Raw genomic sequence first — 18,196 nt, 5'->3', positions numbered from 1 at the left:
CCGTCTATCAGCAGAGATATCGGCCATACAATAGCCGGCGACCGGCCCAAAATCGCCGTCGTCCTTCAGGCAACCGCCGTAACCAGGGCCAGGCCTCGTCCAAGGTCCCTCAGGGGGCCAAGCAGGCCTTTTGATGGGACGCTCGAGGACGGCCCATCACTCTCCCTAACGGATCCTTCCCCGTTATTTTACAACCGTCTTTCCCATTTCTTTTCGGCGTGGTCCCAAGTAACATCAGACAACTGGGTGCTTCAAACGGTCCAGTCGGGATACCGCCTTCAATTTATTTCGCCCCCACCTTCCCACCCACCCTCCCTGTCCCTCTTCAGGGACCCCTCTCACGAGCAAGTCCTCTTACAAGAGGTTCACACTCTGTTGAGCGTGGGTGCCATAGAAGCAGTGCCTCAAGACAGACGGGGCAGGGGATTCTATTCCCGTTATTTTCTCATCCCCAAAGCGAAAGGGGGGCTACGTCCTATCCTGGACCTTCGCGAGCTGAACAAGTACCTGCTCAAGCCCAAGTTTCGCATGGTCACCTTGGGGACCATCATTCCCTCTCTGGATCCGGGAGATTGGTTTGCCGCCCTCGACATGAAGGACGCCTACTTCCATGTCGCAATCTATCCTCCCCATCGTCGTTACCTCCGGTTTGTGGTCAACAACACCCACTACCAGTTCGCCGTGTTGCCGTTCAGACTCTCCACCGCCCCGAGGGTATTTACCAAATGCATGGCGGTAGTGGCCGCAGCCCTCCGACGTCGTCAGATACACGTCTACCCGTATCTCGACGACTGGCTGGTTCGAGGTCAGTCCCGACAACTCGTGATGGACCAGATGGCAGAAATCCTGTCTCTCTTTCAGCGACTCGGTCTTCTCATCAACGCCGAGAAGTCCACGTTGATCCCGGCACAGCGAGTGGAGTTCATCGGAGCGGTCCTCAACTCCACGGTGGCCAGGGCCTGTCTCCCTCGCGCTCGACACCAGACGATGGTCTCCATCATCCGGGACCTCGTCACCTTCCCGACCACGACGGTGCGCTCCTGCCTCCGCCTCCTGGGCCACATGGCTTCGTGCACGTATGTCACAGCGTACGCGCGGCTCCACCTCCGCCCGTTCCGGTCTTGGCTCGCGTCGGTGTACCGGCCTCATCGAGACCCCATCGACATGGTGGTCACGGTCACCAGGACGACCCTCGAGTCTCTCCGCTGGTGGCTCGACCCGGAGGTCGTGTGTGCGGGAGTCCCGTTCCATCCTCCCCGCCCATCCGCCACTCTAACTACGGATGCCTCAGCGCTCGGTTGGGGAGCTCACCTGGGCGATCTTCATACCCAAGGTCTGTGGGCGCCCCAGGAGCTCACCCTGCACATCAATGTCCGCGAGCTCCGAGCGATCCATCTGGCCTGTCGCACCTTCTGCGCCCGCCTGCAAGGCCGCTGTGTAACAGTGTTCACGGACAATACAACAGCAATGTTCTACGTGAACAAACAGGGCGGAGCCCGATCCTCCCTCCTCTGCAAGGAGGCGATGCTCCTGTGGGACTTCTGCGTGACCCACTCCATTCACCTGGAAGCGTCCTTTCTTCCGGGAGTGCAGAACACGTTGGCCGACCATCTCAGCAGATCGTTCCTCTCCCACGAGTGGTCCCTCCGTCCAGATGTCGTGCACGCAATCTTCCGGAGGTGGGGTTTTCCCCAAGTAGACCTATTCGCCTCCAGGGAGAACAGGAAGTGCCACCTGTTTTGCTCATACCAGGGTCGCTCGCCAGGCTCCCTGTCGGACGCCTTCCTTTACCCCTGGACGGATCGCCTCCTCTACGCCTTCCCTCCGTTCCCGCTCGTGCACCGAGTGCTCCTGAAGCTTCGGAGGGACAGAGCCCACGTCATACTCGTAGCACCGGCCTGGCCGAGGCAACACTGGTACACCCTGCTGCTCGAGCTCTCCGTTCGGGAACCCATCCCCCTTCCGTTGTGGCCGGACCTCATCACCCAGGACTTCGGCAGACTCCGCCATCCGAACCTGCAGTCCCTCCATCTTACAGCTTGGTACCTGAGTGGTTGACCCACGCGGAGAGGGGTTGTTCTACAGCGGTTCAGCAAGTCCTGCTTGAGAGCAGAAAGCCTTCCACTCGCTCCACTTACCTAGCGAAGTGGAAGAGATTTGCACTCTGGTGTGATCATCGAGGTCTTAATCCATTCCTGGTCCCAGTCCCTACCATCCTGGACTACCTCTGGCACCTTAAGGAGCAAGGTCTTGCAGTCTCCTCCTTGAGAGTTCACCTGGCAGCGGTGTCCGCCTTTCGTCCCTCCGTGGAAGGTCGGTCCATCTTCTCGAACCAGATGGTTTCCCGCTTCCTCAAGGGCCTGGACCGCTTGTACCCGCCGGTGCGGCGTCCTGCCCCGACCTGGGACTTGAACCTCGTGTTGGCCAAGCTGATGGGTCCTCCGTTCGAGCCCTTAGCCACGTGCTCCCTGCTCTACCTCTCTTGGAAGACGGCCTTCCTCGTCGCCATTACATCAGCGAGACGAGTTTCTGAGCTTCGCGCTCTGACGGTTAACCCGCCATACACTGTCTTCCATGGGGACAAGGTGCAGCTTCGCCCTCATCCGGCCTTCCTCCCGAAGGTAGTGTCAGCTTTCCATCTCAACCAGGAGATCTTCCTCCCAGTGTTCTTCCCGAAGCCACATGCCTCGCCTCGGGAACAGCAGCTGCATACCCTCGACGTCCGCAGAGCGCTCGCTTTCTACATCGAGCGGACTAAGCCCTTCCGGCGTTCGCCCCAGCTGTTCGTAGCGGTTGCCGACCGCATGAAGGGAGAGCCGATATCCTCCCAGCAGATTTCCTCCTGGGTCACTGCGTGTATCCGGACCTGCTACGAGCTGGCTCACGTACCGCCATGCCGCCTCACCGCACACTCGACGAGGGCGCATGCCTCATCTGCTGCCTTCCTGGCACACGTTCCGATCCAGGACATCTGTCGAGCGGCCACCTGGTCTTCGGTCCACACCTTCGCCTCCCACTACGCGTTGGTGCAACAGTCTCGAGACGACGCAGCCTTCGGCTCCGCGGTATTACATTCCGCCACGTCTCACTCCGACCCCACCGCCTAGGTAAGGCTTGGGATTCACCTAACTGGAATGCATAGGAGCAATCACTCGAAGAAGAAAAGACGGTTACTCACCTGTAGTAACTGTTGTTCTTCGAGATGTGTTGCTCCTATCCATTCCAGACCCGCCCTCCTTCCCCACTGTCGGAGTAGCCGGCAAGAAGGAACTGAGGAGCGGACGGGCCGGCTGGGGTATATATTCAGCGCCATAGCGGCGCCACTCCAGGGGGCGCCCAGCCGGCCCGCCGGAGTTGCTAGGGTAAAAAAGTTCCGAGATGCCGTGCACGCGCGGCGCGCACACCTAACTGGAATGGATAGGAGCAACACATCTCGAAGAACAACAGTTACTACAGGTGAGTAACCGTCTTTTCTCACACAACCATGAGTGGGAAATAAACACCTCAGTGATCCAGAACATATTTCAACTATGGGGGTTCCCCTCGATAGATCTATTTGCCATGAGCCAGAACAGCAAATTTCCAACATTTTGCTCCAGAGCGGGTCTGGGACCAAAATCAAGAGGAAATGCTTTTTTCATCTGATCTGATGCACCTCTTCTGCATGCCTTCTCTCCCATCCCGCCAATGCCCAGAGTCATACACAAGATCAGATATGATCAAGCCAAAGTCATCCTGATAGCTCCAGCATGGTCTAGGTAAACATGGTATCCATACCTAAAATAGATGCCCGCCGCAAGTTCTTCCACTCTTTCCAAATCTCCTCTCTCAGGACGCAGGCCAAAATCTGCACCAGAACCTGGCGACGCTCCATCTGAGAGCTTGACTTCTCAGTGGCTCCAAGGCAAGGAGGTGATCTGCGTCAAAGAAGTTAAGGGTATCTTGCTAAACAGTAAAGCCAGTTACACATTCGACATAACTCCACAAATGGAAGAGATTCCACATGTGGGGCCTAAACAAACAAATCAAAGCCACCAATTCTACCCTGCCCATAGTCTTGGACTATATACTTTACCATAAGAAATCAGGTGTCTCAGTGAGTTCATTAAGAGTACACCTGGCAGCAATTACAACCTTCCACCACAAGGTGGATGGCTTTTCAGTCTTTGCACATCCAACTACTAAAAGATTCCTGCAGATTCATGACCTCTACCCAGAGCCCCAATTCCTCCATGGGACCTCACCCCAGTGCTTCAATCTCTGATGACTGCCCCATTCGAACCTCTGGTTACATGTTCACTACTACATCTTTCCACGAAAGTAACCTTTCTTGTAGTCATCACGTCAGCGAGGCGTGTCGGAGAAATAGGGGCCCTGATGGTAAATCCACCATATACAATTTTTCTTAAGACTAAAGGTCACTCTGAGACCTCACCCTAAATTCTTACCTAAAGTCCCTTCTTCATTCCACCTCAACCAACCCATCCATCTTCCCATATTATTCCCTAAACCTCATAAGGACAGGCAAGAGGCAGATGTCAGAAGGGCACTAGCCTTTTATCTAAAATAGACCAAGTCGTTCAGAAAAACTTCTAAGCTGTGGCTCTCCACCACGGAACACTCTAAAGGCAAACTCATCTCTAAGCAGAGACTTTCCAAATGGATTTCAGGCTGCATCCAGCTCTGCTACCGTCAACTTGAGCTACAACCCCCCTCACAGGTCAGAACACACTCCACAAGAGCAGCAGCCACATCAGTAGCCTTCTTGAATGACGTGCCTATTAATGACATATTCCTGGGAGAAATCTGCGCTCTGTAGGGGGCGCAGAATTCATACCTTCTGCAGATTTCTTGGCTCCCTGGCAGAAAAATGGGGGAGCAAAGAAATGTGCTTTAACATTGCCAGTGAAGATTGTAAATGACAGTAACGGACTCCTCAACTAGTAAGGTCTGTGCGCTTTCTTGCTTTTCTTCCTATGCCAGAGAGGCACAATAGAGTTAAATTACAGCTCAGGATCTATTTTACATATCCATTTAAAAAAATGCAGAACAATGATTAGCAAAACTGTATGACTTTCATGTGTGAAAGTCTGAGCAATTTAAAGCAACAGTCTTCTTTACAGAACACCAAACACCAAAATAAAAGTAATGTAATTTAAATGAAATGAAAATCAATTATAACTAGAATGCAGGGTCTGTTTTATTTTCAAAACAACTTATTTGAAAGATCTGTGTTTTCCATATAAGAATGTTTGAATTATAAATAATAAACTATCTTATTTTTATGAACCTAGGCACCTGCACAGTGTCTTTCAGGTCAGTGGCAATGGAGTGTTCCACAGGTAAATATATTCTATAATTGCAGCAGTTGGTCATTGTTTTCATTGTCTGAATGCACAGTATGCTTTTTCAATTTTTAAATCACTTGTCCATAATTCAGTTGATGAAATTATATCTCCCAAATCAGTTAATCAGCACTGTTCAGGTTAATATTGTTTGCTATATCTCAGGGCACAATGGAAGGGATATAGTACAATTTAATAAAATATCACATCCAGTTTGTTTATTCACGTAATATTTCTCTACCACAAGAGAGCTTTGTCCAGCTTGTAATTCTCTAGTCTATATGGATGGGGAGTCTACTTGGGGAATCTTGCCATCCAAGGGATTTTGAATCTGAACTCAAAGGGAACATTAAGTTCCTGAAACACAGGGCAATTAGACATGCTGTGGTTAGTCTAATAGCAGTGGCCTCTGTCACCATTTGGCCCACCCTTAGCCCTGGTCTGCACTACAAACTTAGGTTGATATAACTGCATCGCTGAGGGGTGTGGAAAAAGGAGCAACCTAGTTACACCAACCGAACTCCCATGTAGACAGTGTTATGTCAATGGAAGGGCTTCTGTCAACATAACTACCACCTCTTGGGGAGGTGGAGTACCTACGCCAGTGGGAGAGCTTCTTCTCCTGTCAGTGTAGGTAGCATCTTCACTAAGCTACATCAACACAGTTGCACTGCCGACATAGCTTCAAACGCTTGTGGAGGTGGTTTTATTATGCCAATGGGAAAGCTCTCTTCCATCAGCATCAAGTGGCTACATGAGCGATCTTACAGCAGTGCAGCTGCATCAGTACATCTGTGCCACTGTAAACTCGGTAGTGTAGACATGGCCATGCACCTCTTAAAAGGCACAAGGGAGTTACAGACCTATGGAAAACAAAAAAACACCTGAACATAATCTTTTTCAGTGTTATCTCACCCTACTTTGTGGGTCTTGGGTTTGGTCCAAGACCTTTAAGGGGAGGTAAAGTCCCTGCTGCCTCCAATTTCTTTTTTTGGGTCTTTTATTTCCATTGAAGAAATGGCTTCCTTTTCCTCAAGAGCATGTCCTTTTTAAAACAGCCCCCCAGCACCTTGTCTGTCCCTGCTCTTCTATTATGGGGTTGAGCATAGAAAATATCTTCTGCACATCAACATCCTAGAACTCAGGACAGTCAGATATGCCTGTCTCCAGTTTCTACCATTGATTAGGGCAAATACATACAGGTCATGACGGACAACATGTCATGCATGTTCTATATCAACTGACAAAGAGGAGCAAGATCCCCCTCCCTCTGTGCCGAAGCTGTCAAAGTTTTGGAATTGGTGCATATGCAATAAGATCATCATCACAGCAGCTTACCTCACAAGCGATCAGAATGTAACTGCAGATACCCTCAGCAGACACTTTTGTCAAGACCACAAGTGGGAAATAAATTCCATTGTACTCAACCACATATTTTGGCAATAGGGCATCCTTTAGCTAGATCTGTTCTCCATGGCCAGAAACAAGAAACATGCTCAGTTCTGCTCCAGAGGTTAGCCTGGGTCTCCAGTCCTTGTGGCGATGCCTTTCACTTTCTGTGGTTGTCAGGTCTACTGTATGCATTCCCTCCGACTCCTCTAATATCCAAAGTTCTGCTCAAGATAGAGGAGGACAAAGCCAGAGTTATTCTAAGAGTTCCACCCTGACCCAGACAGACGTTTCCTTACCTTCATAAAGCTGATCATTCTCTTGACTGCTCCTTATCTTCTTTCCCAAAAAGACCGGAAGATCCTTTACCCCAGTCTCAGAGTGCTTCACCTCAAAACATGGCTACTCAATGGTTTGCGGGTTTAGAAACAGTCTGTTCAGGGGAAGTAAAAAGAGTACTATTACATAGCAGGAAACAGTCTACGCAGTACACTTACTTGCAAAAATGGACAAGATTTTGCTGCTGGTGTGACCTAAAGTACATTCCACCAGCAACCTCATAGCTGTCAGATATACTGGACTACATCCTGAACTAAAATACTCAGGTTTGTTGTTGAGCTCTGTTAGGGTCCACCTGGCAGCCATCACAGCTTTCCACTCTCCAATAGAGAGTTATTCCGTGTTTGCTCACTCAACTACAATGAGATTGCTTAGGAGTCAGAAATCTATTCCCACAAGTCAAATGTTCTATTCTTGTTTGGAATCCAAACTTGGTCCTTAACGTGGTTTGAGCATTGGCCTGTTAAACCTTGGGTTGTGAGTTCAATCCTTGAGTGGCCACTTTGGAAACAGGGTGTTTAACTTGAGGACACTGTTTGAGACACTGACTACCTGTTTGCGCCTCTGTTTATCAGTGAAAATGGCATTTCTGGTAGCCATCATGTCAAGTCGGCAAGTTAGGGAAATAGGGGCCCTTCTGGCATACTCTCCTTTCACTATATTTTTCAAAGACCACACTCCAAGCTGTGATCCTGCTGCCGTTCCTGAAGCTCCACTATACGCCGGAGCATGTCCGTTTGATCACGCAGCAGCCCCAGAGTTGCATCCCGCCACCGCTGATCTTCCTGCCGCCACTTCTCATCTCGAGCGTCCCTCCTGTCCTCACGTTGGTCCCTCCTGTCCTCACGTTGGTCCCTCCTGTCCTCACGGTCACTGGCATCTTTCCTGTACTTTGCTACCACGTCCTTCCACTCATTCAGATGCGCTCTTTCATTGCGGGTCATTTCCATGATTTCCGAAAACATTTCTTCTCGCGTCTTTTTTTTCCGCCGCCTTATCTGAGATAGCCTTCGGGACGGAGTAGGGATGCTTGAAAAATTTGCAGCTGCATGAGGGAGGGACAAAAGGGAGAGAAGTATTTTAAAAGATACATTTTAGAGAACAATGGTCATACTCTTTCACGGTGAACAACACTATTCACCTTACATAGCACATGTGTTTTCACTACAAGGTCGCATTTTGCATCTTAATATTGAGTGCCTGCGGCTTTGGTGTTACAGATCACAGACGCAGGTCTGGGCATCAGAATTCTGCTTGCATGCGGCCATGGTAAGCCATTGTCTTTCGTCTTCTGCAGCCTTCATCTATCCAGCGCCCTCCTTTCCCAAATAGCAAGCAAAGCCCGTTGAGTGCTGCTTCTTTCCTGTTAACGTGCAGCAGCAGAAACCACCCCGTGGCTGGTATCATGGAAGATCACTGCTAAACACCCCCCTTTCCCCCACCCCCCCCAACCACGTGGCTGGTAGCAGGAAAGATCCCTGCTAGCCAAATGCGGAAAAGCTCAGCGCCAATCACGCCCCCACTCCTTCCCCCTGCTTGGCTACCTGCAGGGAAGGATTTCTTTTAAGCCACAGGCAAACAGCCCAGTAGGAATGGCCATCTCTGTCCCCTTACTTAAATTCTTGAATTTCAACCAGTTTACCATGAACGATATCACTCTCCTGAGGATAACACAGTGAGATAAAGAACGGATGTTGCTTGAATGCCAGCAATCACCGGGACCATACGCAGCTAGGCTTTGTCATGCAATGATACCAGATTACTTGCTACATGCATGGCGTGGTCAAGTGTCCTACCACAGAGGACGGAATAAAGCAGCGCTGCCTAGAAACCTTCTGCAAAGGCTTTTGGAGTACCTCCAGGAGAGCTTCATGGAGATGTCCCTGGAGGATTTCCGCTCCATCCCCAGACATGTTAACAGACTTTTCCAGTAACTGTACTGGCCGCGAATGCATCCCAAGTCCTCAGGGCAAATTAATCATTAAAAAACGCTTGCTTTTAAACCATGTCTTATATTTACAAGGTACACTCACCAGAGGTCCCTTCCATGGCTTCATTGTCTGGGATAGTTGCTTGGGAGGGCTGGGAGGGTAATTCCGTCAGGGTGAGAAAAAGCTCCTGGCTGTTGGGGAGAACGGAGTGCTGTGTGCTCTCTACAAGCTCGTCCTCCTCTTCCTCCTCATCTTCCCCATCCGCAGAATCCTCAGCCATGGCTGCGATTACCACCCCCACCTCGGAATCCCCGGACAGGGGTGAGGTAGTGGTGGCGGACCCCCCTAGAATTGCATGCAGCTCAGTGTAGAAGTGGCATGTTTTCGGCCCTGCCCCGGACCTTCTGTTTGCTTCTTTGGTTTTCTGGTAGGCTTGTCTGAGCTCTTTAACTTTCACACGGCACTGTACTGAGTCCCTGGTGTGGCCTCTCTGCATCATGGCCTTGGAAATTTTTTCAAATGTTTTTTCATTTCGTCTTTTGGAACGGAGTTCTGTTAGCACGGAATCCTTTCCCCATACAGCGATCAGATCCAGTACCTCCCGTGCGGTCCATGCTGGAGCTCTTTTTCGATTCTCAGGAGACTGCATTGTTACCTGTGTTGATGAGCTCTGCGTGGTCACCTGTGCTGATGAGCTCTCCACGCTGGGCAAGCAGGAAATGAAATTCAAAAGTTCGCAGGGCTTTTCCTGTCTACCTGGCCAGTGCATCCGAGTTCAGATGGCTTTCCAGAGCGGTCACAATGATGCACTGTGGGATAGCTCCCGGAGGCCAAGACCGTCGATTTGCGGCCACACTAACCCTAATCCGACATGGCAATACCGATTTGAGCGCTACTCCCCTCGTCAGGGAGGAGTACAGATATCAGTATTAAGAGCCCTTTATATCGATATAAAGGGCTTCGTTGTGTGGACGGGTGCAGCGTAAAATCGGTTTAACGCTGCTAAATTTGGTATAAACGCGTAGTGTAGACCAGGCCCTAGTTTAGCACCACAGACTTACACAATGCTTGACAAACTAAGCAAGATTGTTAATTTATAGATACATGAAGTATTATTTTACATGAGATAGTAGGAGGATAGAATTATGGTTTTGCATACATATGTGCATTGTGAGTGGTTCTATGCTAAAAATTAAAATGAATTTGTTGTTAGGCTGTGGAATGTACTGTTTGATAAGGTAGTAATTGCATTCCTAGGAAATGCAACCTTAACTAAGTTAATTACATTTTTTTGAGGAGGGGGTTTCCTTTTGTTTTTTAAATGTGTGGGGGGATAAAATTAACTTGTTCTCTGAAGAGTTGTGGTGGTAAATTTGAGGACTAAACTAAATTTAGTCATTACAGTGTGGAACGCAGGAATGTTCATCCTGCTTTAAGTGTAAATCTCAACACAATTTTACCTTACAAAGTCTTTATCAATACTTTCATAATATCATAAAAGATTAACAGAATGCATGGGTAGACCTACAAATTACAAATGAATATGTTTTAAAAACAAAATACTTGAAAATTGCTTTATTTCCTAGTTAAACGCCACAACTGGTGATGAGGTTTCTGTATTTTTATTGTAGGAATTTATGATGTCACAAATACACAAAGCAATATTTCCTCTTCTACTTTAGTTATTTATTTATTTTTTTGTCAACTATTGCAGGTAAAACAAAACTATCCTATTTTTGCAGGGATTTAAAAAAAAACCTTTCAATTTGCTTTTATAATGTATAAATGTATTAAGTTTATATATGTTTCAATTATGGATTTGGAATTTTAAACAATTTTATATTTTAGTTACTTTTTAAAGTACATCAGTTCACTGTTAATATGCTTAGAAAACTTTCTTACTCTTTCCTGCTTTCTGACTTTTGTATTTTTTCTTGTCTACCAAATTGCCCTGGGATTAAAATGTTAAAGCAACACCATCAGTTTTAAAATTGAGACTTGTGTTTGCAAGCTTTTGACTTTTTTTTTTTACACAGTAGTATCTAAGATTACTATAACTGAATGAGAATTTTTTTTTTAATTTTTACAGTTTGTTGACTGAGTGCTTTTGACAGAACTTCATGTAAAATCATCTTAATTATTTCCCCTGTATGGTCAGTAGGTTACTTTTCCCTTTTGTTTGTGTCGGCCCTTCACATAGCAGAGGAGAGAGAGACATTTTTAAAGAAGAAAATTTGATTGTAAAAACACAAAACTAGCAAAGAGACTCAAAGCCAAGAGTAATATCTAAAACTTTTAAATATTTTTTTAAGTTGCCTAAATTTCAGTGTCAGTTATTTAAGTCTTTAGTTTGGTGTTGCTTACCACTGGCACAGTGCAGTAACCTGTACTAAATCTTGTTTTATTTCAGTCTCCTGCCTCTTCAACCTCATTCTTTTATCTTCACCCTTCTGAAGTTATTTATCAGCCACTAGAAATTGCACAGGACAGTGGATGTGTACCTCCTCCTTTCTCTCTAATGGAAGCTGCAGTTCCAGAGGTACTTTCATGGAACTTTTATATACTATATATATACACACTTATATGCAATAGAAACTTGAACATGTTTTATTTGAGCCAGTTAAACAGAACCAATTTAAGCACAAACAATTCAGTGCAACCACATCAGCCATGCAGAAGTTTACAACCCTTTGCACTTTTTCTCCATGCTCACACTAGTATTGTTTTAAGTCATTGCAACCACATTGCCTCTTGGTAACCTATCTCAGAGTTCCTGGCCTGGCTTCCTAGCAGAAACATTGGATTTTGAAATATTTTGAAAGGCTGCCCTGGGATTGTGGGCAGCAGTGGGAGAACTAGGTTAAATGTTTCTGCTAGTTCCACATTGATGCTAACAGTTCAGATTGAATAAGTTCATACTGAACTGCTTGTTAGGACTGTTGAATGATTATAGTCAGATCTGAATGCTTCTAAGAATGTAAATTGGCTGGAATACTTTTCTGTGGAGAAACATGGTGTTTGACAAGTGTTCTGGGGAATAGAATAGTAAGGTTTTCCAGGTTCTAACAATTAAATCTTTTCTGCTGTTTTGTGCATATGAATCTTTACTACTTAGTCAACAGCAGTCCTTTTTTGCAGTCTTTTTTTTTCCCTCAAAAATTGTTAATTTTTACATAGAGAAAGTATTAGAAAAATTATGATAAAACCATTTGTTAGTAATTGACTATATAAGAAGTGGAAGGAAAATATAGCAATATTGCTGTAGCAATATGTTTTTACTGAAAATGGAGCTACAAAAAAGACCTGTACAATTATTGTGATATATTGGTTCAGTATTCTTTCCTTGAAACAATTCTTCATCACCAAAGCAGCTAGAAGGACTATGAAGGGTAAGGGCCCAAGTCATGTATTTTTCACTAAAAATTATAGCAAATGACAAACAGTATATGCAGAAGCCTGCACATTTTGTCTCTAAAATAAATATATATTGACATTCCTATGCAGCTGCACACACTGCTCCTTTGCTGGCTAATTTCATACTTATCTTGCATGCTCTACCACTTGTGCATGAATCAGAAGGTTACCAATGTACAAAGAAATTTTAGGAGGCTGATGAACTACAAATAAAACCAAAATTAATTTAGGAAAACATGGCTGTATCATGCCCTCAGCCCACAGGTACATAGTCTATTGATATTAGGGGAAGCTACATGCACACAATACACTTGAAGAAAAATGTATTCTGCATCTTTCCTGAGTAAATATTTTTAAAACAAGCCAAAAATATTGGTTACAGAGTTTCAGTATTAATCTAGTAAATTTATACACTATTCCTTTACAGTTATGAGTAAACTGGATTCATAGTACAGAAATTAATCTCTTTAATGTGCTTCCAGGTTAGGAAGAAAGGTGTGTGCACTGGGTGGTACTGATAAACAAGTATGGGATATTAAGTGAAAAGAACAAGGAGTACTTGTGGCACCTTGGAGACTAACAAATTTATTTGAGCATAAGCTTTCATGGGCTCAAAGCCTGGTACCTGTATGGTTCTCCCAACATGAACTAGATTATTCTGACCAAGTTCAGAGGGTGCTTCTACACAGCAGTACACAATCCACCCATACCACCTATCTCCGAAAGTGGAAGCGATTCACAGAATGGTGTTCAACTAAACAACTGTCTCCTACATCCGCACCCCTTCCCCGCATACTCGACTACCTATTGGACATCAAGCAAGCCAGCCTTTCCTTCAGCTCCATCAGAGTCCACTTAGGTGCCATCACAACCTTTCATGATACAATCGACAATACCTCGGTCTTCGCTCATCCCATCACCAAGCGTTTCCTTAAGGGACTCCAAACCTTATACCCAGACATTAAGCCACCTACCCCTCTGTGGGATCTTCACCTATATTGTCCTCTCTAACTCATCAACCCTTTGAGCCCTTAGTCACCTGCTCCCTATTACACCTCTCGATGAAAACAGCCTTTTTGGTGGCGATTACCTCCGCCAGACGGGCAGGAGAGATAGCAGCCCTTATGGCAGATCCACCATATACGCTCTTTTTCAAGGACAAGGTTACCCTAAGGCTACACCCCAAATTCCTTCCAAAAGTTCACGCCTCATTTCATATCAACGAACCAGTACATCTACCAACTTTCTTCCTGAAACCACATGCAAACTCTTTCGAAGCCACAATGCACACGTTGGATGTGCGCAGGGCCTTATTCTTCTATTTGGACAGAACCAAACCCTTCAGAAACTCTTCTAGACTTTGTCTCCATCGCGGAGCGCTCCAAAGCCATGCCTATCTCTACCCAGAGACTTTCAAACTGGATCTCCGATTGCATACGATTCTGCTATTGGATAAAAAACGTTACACCTCCAACATCCATCAGAACGCATTCCACTAGAGCTGTATCTACCTCTGTAGCCTTCTTACGTAAAGTGCCATTGACTGACATTTGTAAAGCAGCCACTTGGTCCTCTGAACACACATTTGTTAAACACTATGCCCTTACTCAGGGCCCTCTCTCTGACACACGATTAGGCAGAGCAGTATTATCTACTGCATTCTTACCAGATCTGAAGTCCCTACCTCCTTGAGAGATACTGCTTCTAAGTCACCTGGAGTGGAGCACCCACAGGGACATCTGAAGAAGAAGAAGAAGAAGAAGAAGAAGAAGAGGAGGTTACTCACCTTGTGCAGTAACTGACGTTCTTCAAGATGAGTGTCCCTGTGGGTGCTCCACTGACCCACCCTCCTCCCCTCTACTTCGGAGTTGGAGTAGCCTCCGTTGTAGAGAAGGAACTGAGGGAACCGGCCGCGCATGCTCACTAAGAGGTATACTCAGAGCGGGGGGGCAGGCTCTGTGCATGCGTGGCTGGTCCGAGTACTGCTGCAGAAATCTCCGATCAAAGGCGCAGGGGCGCACCGACACCTGGAGTGGAGCACCCACAGGGACACTCATCTCGAAGAACGTCAGTTACTGCACAAGGTGAGTAACCTCCTCTTTTTCATGTTCTCTGTATATATATCTCTATCTATCTTCCTACTGTATTTTCCACTGCATGCATCTGATGAAGTGGGCTTTAGCCCATGAAAGCTTATGCTCAAATAAATTTGTTAGTCTCTAAGGTGCCACAAGTACTCCTCGTTCTTTTTGCTGATACAGACTAACACAGCTACCACTCTGAAACCTGATATTAGGTGAATTACCAAAATCTATTCTGCATTGGGGAAAAAAATAAATTAAAAAAAATCACTGTTTAATGTACTCATGTTACCTTAGTCCACAATTTTTAGCAGTTTAAATCATGAGAGTTTACAAAAAACATACAAATATAGAACATGCTTTTGTACTCTTAAAAATCTTTTTATAACAAATGTTTGTTTTTTTGACAGCCATATTCTGATCATGGAGTTCAAGCAGCATATCACCAAGTTTATGCCCAGAGTGCCATAGCTATGCAAACACCTGTGATGCAGCCTGAGCCAGTTAAAGTAAGCTCTGTAGTCTTTTTCTTTTCCTTTGGTCTTATGTACTGCCAGGTGGTAAGTAAGGAGGACAAGAGCGTTGTAGAGGAGCTAAACTATTTCTTTGCATTAGTCTTCACCACAGAGGATGTTGGGGAGATACTACCTTGGAATTATTCTATTCAGGTAATAAATGAGACAGTCATAAAATAAGGTGTCAAATGAGGAAGAGCTGGAAATAACTGATAAATTAAAGAGTAACAAATCACCAGGATTTCTGAAGATGGAAGATATCTGAAGAAACTTAATAATGAAGTGGCTGAGCTGCTAATAAAAATGCCATCTTTTATGAAGATCAGCTGGTATTCCAGAGGACTATAGGCTAGCACAGGGGTCAGCAACCTTTCGGAAGTGGTATGACGAGTCTTCATTTATTCACTCTAATTTAAGGTTTCGCGTGCCAGTAATACATTTTAACATTTTTAGAAGGTCTCTTTCAATAAGTCTATAATATATAACTAAACTATTGTTGTATGTAAAGTAAATAAGGTTTTTAAAATGTTTAAGAAGCTTCATTTAAAACTAAATTAAAATGCAGAGCCCCCCGGACCAGTGGCCAGGACCCAAGCAGTGTGAGTGCCACTGAAAATCAGTTCGCGTGCCGCCTTTGGCACCCGTGCCATAGGTTGCCTACCCCTGGACTAGCAAATGGCAATTCTTGTCTTTAAAAAAAGACATTAGGGATGGTACAGGGACTTATAGACTAGTGAGCCTTACTTCTCTAGGAGAAAGTTGACTGAAACAATAATTAAAAATAGATTTTTAAAATATATAGCTGAACATGCTGAGAGAGGGACAGACAAGCACAGCTTCTGTATGACAAAAATCATTCCTCTAATATACCAGCATATTTTCAAGATTTTAACAAAGTAAAGGGTAAAGGGTCTGATTGGTTTTGTCTCTGCATTGGTCCCCTTGTAGCCCATCAGGGTACAAATCACCCAGCTGCAGGTCTCTACTTGTAGGTTTGCTCTTTTGAGAGTCCAATGTAGTGGTGTGTTAACCCTCCAGCCAAAGCAAACTTCAGTCTTCCTCCTTTTGGAGTGTTATGGTCCAAAAGGAATCAGGAAAAACCACAACTTCACAACAACGGGTATCCAAAGAACCCTCAGTGGGACCCCCACCTTTATATTTGGGGCTTATCTTCAGATAGTATTTTGGCTGGTCTCCCAGAGTCTGGTCATTCATTCCACCAATAGGCTTGTCCAACCAGCAAGCTACCTTAGTCATTGGCTGCAGCCAGACTACTCTCACATCAGGAGGAGCAGACTGCTCTCCTAAGTCTCCTCTTTTTAGCTTCCCTCTCTGTGCCTGGCATCTGCTGCAGGTTTAATGGGGCAAGACCAGCTGGGTCCACAGGCTCTCATTAATACTTTTCTTTTCAGTGAACAATAAGATGTCAAAACCAAAATAATTTGAGTTCGGAGGCACCTAGCAAAGTTAGGCAAATGAACTTTACAGTGTCGCAGATGGAATTCAGTACTGGCAAATCCAAGGAGTAATCATACTGGAAGGAATAATTTGCTGGGTTCTAAATTAACTGAAACTACCGAGAAAAAAGACCTTGGTGTCAGTGTGGCCAGTCACTAGAAACCTCTGCTGAATGTGCAGTGGCACTCAAAAAAGTAAACATAACATTAGGATGTATAAAGAATGGGTTAAAAAGAATACTGAAAATATTGCATCATTATATAAATGGTATTGTTATCAAAAGTGATTAATGATTTTGAGTGTCTTAATTTTTGGGTGCCTAACTTGAGATACTTTAAAGGATCTTGACCTTTGGGAAGAAGGTACTCAGCATTTTCTGAAAATCATGCTTCTTTGGGTGTCTTAAACTGGGCATCCAAAAATTGAGGCACTGCAGGTAACTAATTTCTTCATGGAACAAAGAACAGGCACTGCTTTAGCCTGAGGGTATTTCCCCCTTCCAAATATCAAAGGACTCCTACAAACAAATGAGCTGTGAGATCATCTCAAAGAAAAGGTCGCAAGAATCCTTCTTAATGCAAAGTATGTTAGGCAACTTAATTTAGGGGGTAAATACCAGCTCTCCCAATAATAAATGGTATAGAGAACAAAAACAAGGAACTATCCAATAAAATTGAAAAATAACAGATTTAAAACAGAAGTAAAAGGAAATACTGTTTTACACACTGTATTATTAACCTGTAGAACTAATTGCCACTAAATATAATTGAGGCCAAGAGTTTAGTAGTAGTGCAAAAAGTAATAAACATATGGCTAATGAGATAATCCACAGTTGTGTTAGATAGGTTTAAAGACAAATTAGATGTGATATCACTTTTTGTGCTTCAAAGCATAAAGCAACCACTAACTTTCTGGGTTAGGAAGGGATTTATCCTTAAGGCAGGTTATTCTTTAATTGTCCACTTTGAGGTTTCTTACATTTCCTCTGAAATGTCCGGGACTGGCCACTGTCAGAAACAAGGGTCTGGGACTAAAGGGATGGATTTGGTATGACAGTTCCTGTGAAAACATAACAGCACTTTACATCATCAAAACTCAGAACAAACATCAGTTAATGAAAGATTAAAATAATTCTATGTTTGTTAAGTGATGATCCCTTTGTGTATTCTACACGTGGAATATGCATGCATGCCATGTGTCCGAGTCCAGAAATTCTTCAACGCAATATTCGTTGACCCGCACAGCTCCCAACCAAGAGTATAAGAGGCAATGAGTAGACACCTCTTCAGTTCCTTCTTATCAGCACATGACCTGAGTCAGAATTGTGTCTTCCTTCACTCTGCACATAACCTGTAAAGTAAACTCTTTGTAAATAGTTTTTATATCTTAGCTTAGTAGTTATAGTTAGTTAGTATAGGATAGTTCCCCCACCCGCCATTCAGGGAAAATGTTCCCCAGTCCCAGGACTATGCCCAGAGTCCCAGGATTCAAAAATTGCATCTCCTGCCCTCACTCCTTCTCCATCAATGACAAGCATCAATGGTGCCTGTACTGCCTGGATGACGCACTTATGTCTTTGAAGTTCAGTATCTGTCAATCCTTCCCACCCAGAATTAGAAAGATCAGAGCTCTGACTAAAAACGTTCCTGACGGAGGAGACTGACACCTTGCTCCGAACTGGACCTGGAAGACCCTCCCTCTGTGTACATCAGCCTCAACCAACC

The 18,196-nt window shown here is 45.2% G+C and overlaps 1 protein-coding gene across 4 annotated transcripts in view; it reads left to right on the top strand.

Moving 5' to 3' along the window:
• The window catches only part of BOLL (boule homolog, RNA binding protein), a 127,698-nt gene that overhangs the window by 62,596 nt on the left and 46,906 nt on the right, over positions 1 to 18,196 (top strand). For 3 of the 4 annotated variants that reach the window (XM_045032968.1, XM_045032969.1, XM_045032970.1), the window contains exons 8-10: positions 5,295 to 5,342; positions 11,415 to 11,543; positions 14,910 to 15,008. In XM_045032968.1, the coding sequence (XP_044888903.1) occupies positions 5,295 to 5,342; positions 11,415 to 11,543; positions 14,910 to 15,008 (276 nt within the window). Of the gene's footprint in view, positions 1 to 5,294; positions 5,343 to 11,414; positions 11,544 to 14,909; positions 15,009 to 16,426; positions 16,448 to 18,196 lie in introns of those variants that run through there. The other variant, XM_045032971.1, reaches the window with a different exon arrangement.

The sequence above is a fragment of the Mauremys mutica genome, chromosome 10 (assembly GCF_020497125.1).
Source record: "Mauremys mutica isolate MM-2020 ecotype Southern chromosome 10, ASM2049712v1, whole genome shotgun sequence".
NCBI classification, from domain to species: Eukaryota; Metazoa; Chordata; order Testudines; family Geoemydidae; genus Mauremys; species Mauremys mutica.
This window is presented reverse-complemented; position numbering and strand designations above follow the sequence as displayed.